Genomic DNA, 5,983 nt, shown 5'->3' with positions numbered 1-5,983 from the left:
AACACGTTACTAATTCTGTAAAGAAGACGGTAACTCCAGTCTCCCCGGGTGATGTAGCTTTGTCTTTATGAAGAGCAGAGTCTACATCCTCTTCAGTAAAAAAACATGTCAGTCATCCTCTTGATGAAGCATTAAGTCAAGGAGCCTTACTCTATCAGCATATCTATTATTTAACTCATTCTGTGTGAGTAGAGGAAGCCTGTCAAAGCTGGAAATTGTGGCCCAAGCATCAATAAGCTCATTTGCTCTGTGCAGATGATTAGGGTGCGAGATCTCTGCAGCTTTTTTCCCTTTAATCTTGTTTATATCCTTCCATGCCCGGCTTAGTTGCGTGTGAGAATTGAGATCGATGACAAAAGTTTCCCAGTCTGTCTGCCTCAGCTCTACCATACGTAGAGCTTAAGCATTTCAGCAGTGCGGGTCCTTCTGTAAGTTAGTCCAATTCTTCTGGCAGTGCGTTTTACTGTATATAATTTGGAATCATTATAATAGGCAAAAGTGTAATTTCGATTACGTGGCCTGGACGATGGATTAAGTGATTCTATAAACTGTTCGATAGTACCTGTGAGTTCATTGTTAAAATCTTCAACTGAAGAAGGCTCAGATGAACTGTACCATTCTGACACATAAGCAACAAAATTGTTGCTTTTGTGTCAAATAGAGCTTCCGATGCTTACAGTGGCTAATATGGGCAGATGATCAGACGCCATATCTGACACTATTAAAGAGACGCAGATGGTGTGGGAGACGTTGAAACCGAGACATAGATCAAGAATACCTCCATAGATATGCGTCGGTTTAAGGCCACCCACACTCTGTGCATCATTGTGACTACCTAATAGTGACAACAGTTGGTTGCCGTTACGATTACTGAGCTATGAATTACCAATATTCCTAAGTCTAGCGTTATAATCACCTGTAATGATGGTAGGCTCAGTCTGAATACAGATAGGAAGGTCAGTATAATTAAACTTATTACTAGGAGCATACAGGTTAAAGATATTGAGGGCAGAGTTCCCCACGTAGATCCTCACACCATGATACTGAAACCCTTTGGTTGACTTGGCTGGGAGTGGCTGGTGAAGAAGGGATTTCTTAACATACAAAATACAAGAGTGACTGGATTTAAGGTTATAGACAGCAAAGGAGAGTAATTTAGGGGGGGTGGAGACCTGGTGGGAACTCTGCACTCCAGAAGGCAGACGACATCAATGGGCTCGGTCGTCACTTTGTGGTGATCAGGAAGTCTTTTCCTGAGTGATGCTATGTTCCAACTGAAGATACGAAGCACCGATGTATTGGGGGAGTTTGTGGAGGGATCCATAGTTGATATCTAATTTTTAGTCCACAAGAGCTTATATGTGTGTTTGTGTAATTTACTGTCCCTTTGCTTTGCTTTGTATCACTCCTGGTATCCCTCTGAGTTCTGTGATGCAGCTGGCTGCAAGGCAATACAGCTGCAATACACTGTCTCTCGTATGAATTCTTTGACTATTTATGAATTCTGTGGGATATTTATGAATTCATATTTATTTATGAATTCTATTTATGAATTCTGTTTTAAGGGATTTGGAAGCTCTGTTTTTAAAAGGCTTTCCAGTTCCGCAAGTCCTAGTTGTGATATATCAAACCCATTAGCTAGACGAGTGGTGGTATTTAAGTCACCAGGTGTGTGAGCCTCGCTCACTATACTGCTCTCAGTCCTGGCTGCTGACTGTGGGTTACTGTCCAGGTCACTATACTCATATACTCGCTATGTTCTTCGCAATGACGACAGCGCTGCTGTTCTTCCTTCAGCATCTGCTCATACATCTGTTTAACTGTTACCATAGCTGCTTCATGCTGATGGCGAATCTCTTCTAACTCAAGTCCCCGAGTGTGCTCAACAGGTCTGGAGAGCATTTACCACACAGACAAACGTTTCACAGACAAATCACCGAGAGCAACACAAGGTACCGCTTGACACAAATAGTAGAGATTTTATACTTTCAGTCGGCTAGCGTTGACACATTCACTTCCAATACATATTTCCTTAAATTAACAGCTGGATGAGGCTGTATTAGCTACACTGACTCAGGCATGGCATAGCTGGGCTGGTGGAAGGCATAGATGGCAGTCTTCTCCCACAAACACTCCCACATGTGTCAGGTTTATTGTTTGACATAATAGCGTGCAGGTACACGTGAGGTACACTTGAGACGCACAGGTTGTAGGGCGCTTCATGTGATGGCTCGGAGCATGAAGGTGGACTCTTGATGTAGTGACTCGGAGCATGAAGGTGGACTCCTGATGTGGTGGCTAGGAGCGCGGTTCTATCGTAGTTTCTCACTTTAGACTCCAAATCAAGTAAATAACGTGGTCGTCTTTCTGAAACTATCGGCATTTGACTTGGATTCGCACATAGTGAGATTAACTGCTTTATGAGCTTCTAGAGGTTATCGATACTAATTGGGTCATTATTAATTTGATGCACGTTGTGATGCACAATCCCCTTTTCAGAACTGATGACCAGAAAGAACTCCAGTTAATACCCATAAACGGCCCAGCGCTCCTGGACAGAGTGGGGGGACCTGGAACCCGACCTCAGGTGGGGTTCCCACTCCTAGTACTCACTGACTATTACTCGAATTCATACTACTCTAATTCATGCTTGTCTATGCCAGTTATACCTGAAAGGGATGAAAGCTTCGCATCTCCTTCGTCCACTGTCTCTTCCAGATGAGACCGCAAGGCAGGGTCTTGTGCTGGTGATGGTACTGAGGGAGCTATAATGCCTGACCTTCTGGCCTGGAGTCTGATGTTTTGACCAGTCGCCAAGTCTGCCAGCACCATTGTGTAATCTTGAGGCTCGAACTGTGAAGCGGCCTTGTAGTGAACTCCCCAAAATCCATCCCACAGTGATAATGTCTCCGTTGACCCTATGTGTCAGATTAGTAACAATCATCTCTTTAGGCCTCGGTAGGTGGTAGAGATATGGAACACAGATGACTGAAACACAAATTTTTGTCAAATTTACTCAAACTAAAGCTGTAATGCAAAATTTGAACAGAATCCTGGTCACTGAGGCCGAAGTAAAGAAAAACAATTATCAAAATCAGACAATTAACAGTGAAGTACTTAACTAAATAAGTTCCAACAAAAGACTACTGCTGACAGGTGAAGTATATGTCCACCTTCTGCACTGGTTGGAGGTTCACCATAAGGGAGCCTTTCAGTCCCTCGGCCTCAACCTGGCGAGGAAATATTCATCCATCATAATCAACTTGCCCCTTGTAATAACCAATTATCTGTGTCTAGCAACGTCCACAACTACTACGTGACTGGGTGATCCTCTTTTAGGTAATTGCCTGCTCCTTGCGGATGGTCCCATGATACTGGGCTCTTCTGTATGAGTTTTTCTGTAATAAACTTTCCAACCATCCGCCGATATCTGAGAGCATGATACTTGTGTGTCTCACTCGAGCGAATCGGTATGCCAGGTGTACCAAACACGTCTTCTTCTCCAGTCTACATCGGTGTGAGGGTATTTATTTTTTATTGTTTTCTTCCTACAACAACCTGCAATTGCATGGGACTGCACCCACACCGGTGGTGGTCACACTGCATGAGGTAACGTTGCAGAGAATAACAACAGGCGAGAGCAACTGCCGAGGTCCACTGTATCTCAGGTGTCAGGGTGTGGGGCTTGCACCTGCCAGGGCTCCCTGGTGGACACACCAGATGTAAGGTTCTGGTCAACTCTCATCACCAACCCAGCATACTAGGTCACCGTCGTTAGTCCCTCAACTGCTTAAGCAATCTAGTAATGAATTATCACACCGAATTTGTATTCAGTAGTTGAGGCTATGGGGTCTTGATACTCTGAGCCAACCCAATTAAAACAAGTAGCAATAATTAAATAACAGAAAATAATGGGGCAGCACTCAGAAAAAGGGATGACGGAAAGACACGTGTACAGCAAAATAAATTGGTTCAATAAACTTACTCATTAATACACTTTGACATGAAGCTACGTAACGTTAATCTAAAGTGTCGCTTTCAACAGCTAAACAATACCATTGGCAGCAAAACACGGTCCTATCACTCTGAATGGTAAGAATGAGACCTCAGTTTACACTTTACTGGACTAGATAATCACAACCGTACACTGACATGTGTTTACTCACCCACACATGACGGTCACCCTTGAATGGCGTGTCACCCTTGAGAGGTGTGTCACCCGTGAGAGGCGTGTTACACTCGAAGTGTCATCACTGTATATTTATGCACAATGAGGAAGCTCAAGCTAGTAATAAAAGCTTTGTTGTTACTTACAATATCCTGCCCGAGAGAGACCCAACTTAGAGTATGTAGCTCAGATTCTGACACCATGTTATAGAATCAAAGTAATTTCTCTTCAGAGTATACAGAAATGAGCGATTAAGTTAATCCAGGCACTAGAAACCTTCCTAATGAAAGCAGGCTAAGTAAACCCTATTTCCCTTGGCAGAAGGTCTTAGAGAACGAGGAGAGATGAGTAATGGTTACAAATGCCCTTTTAAAATGGGCAAAATAACTATAAACATTTAAGTCAAAACTTGAACAGATTCAATGTATTAAATTTGATGAAGTTTAGATGCCGAAAAGAAATAGGAAAACTCTGATCTGGAAACGGAGTTTGAGCTCTGAGGAATATATTACCAAATGCAATAACAGAAGCACACACATGATAGCTTCAAGCATAGGCTGGATAAATGCAAAGTTGTGCAATACACCTCACCCTTGAGTAAACAACTGGAAAGGATTTACCACAAGTGACGAATGGAGCAATTTCAATGCTCATATAATGCCATATTTGTACTTCTATGTAATTCACTTTGGCATCTTGTCTGATATATTCAAACATCCTGTAAATTAACTACTAATGACACAAAGTTTGGTACAATACATTTCAGGTATTAGACGTTCACATTAAAATACACAAAACGTAGGGGAAGATAAGAACACAATCCTTGAGATATCCACATTAAAGTGAGTTTCAGTTTGCTACAAGAAGTTCTTATGGTTCAGGAATCCTAGTGATCCAAACAGTGCAATCCCATACATGTTTGCATCAGTTTTGTTTGGTGCTACTTCTTCACCTTTTCTGCTTCAAGTAACCTTAGATACGCACTTGAAGAAGTCTAATAGCCCAAATAAAACTGAAATTAGCAACAACCTGAATGTGGACAATTTTCAAGGAACAACAAGAAGGTAAAGTCACTTATGTAAATATATACAACAATAATAGTTCCTTACCTCGAATATATATATTTCATGACCTTGTGATGCATTTAACCTTTGTCTCCTCCTGCCCACCCCACCAGGCATACATCATGTGCCTGCACGACTACGAGTTCCACGTGCTGGACAATGCCTTCCTCGTGCACCGGCCGGGCATCAAGGTGTACCGCACGGAACCTGCCAGGGAGGCAGTTGTGGGCCCCCAGAACATCTTAATCCACAACAAGATCCAGCATCAATACGATGTCCTCTTCGGCTCTGGCAAAAATTGTTCTATATGACAAAAGAGTTGGACAGAGAGAGTGACATTGTCAATAGTGTATGGAGTGACTTTGTCAATAGTGTATGGATGTGAGGCTCATGTGCTATACACAGATTATTCTCACATTTGTAGAAGCATTTCAGGAGTGTATTTTATGTGAAATAAAAGTTTTTATTGTCATGTTTTTATTTTGTTTTATTGTGTCTGATCAGGGATGTCTGTAGATAGCAGGACTGCGACAGGAGCACTGTCGTCTCCAATCAAGACGTTTTCTTGAGCGAAACTATGCTTCTTAATGCACGAATCAATATTGATTGGGTCATGTGACACTGAGCACCTCACAGCGTCATGGCACTGAGCACCTCACAGCATCATGTGACACTGAGCACCTCACAACATAATGTGACACTGAGCACCTCACAGCATCATGGGACACTGAGCACCTCACAGCATCATGGA

General features: G+C 42.5%; 1 protein-coding gene across 1 annotated transcript in view; it reads left to right on the top strand.

Moving 5' to 3' along the window:
• Positions 1-5,708, top strand: part of LOC123768012 (beta-1,4-glucuronyltransferase 1-like) — a 67,420-nt gene extending 61,712 nt beyond the window's left edge. The window contains exon 6 of the mRNA XM_069306721.1: positions 5,346-5,708. Coding sequence (XP_069162822.1) covers positions 5,346-5,543 — 198 coding nt within the window. The 3' untranslated portion in view covers positions 5,544-5,708. The remainder of the gene's footprint in view (positions 1-5,345) is intronic.
• The last annotated feature ends 275 nt before the right edge of the window (positions 5,709-5,983 follow it).

The sequence above is a fragment of the Procambarus clarkii genome, chromosome 58, assembly GCF_040958095.1.
Source record: "Procambarus clarkii isolate CNS0578487 chromosome 58, FALCON_Pclarkii_2.0, whole genome shotgun sequence".
Classification (NCBI taxonomy): Eukaryota; Metazoa; Arthropoda; class Malacostraca; order Decapoda; family Cambaridae; genus Procambarus; species Procambarus clarkii.
This window is presented reverse-complemented; position numbering and strand designations above follow the sequence as displayed.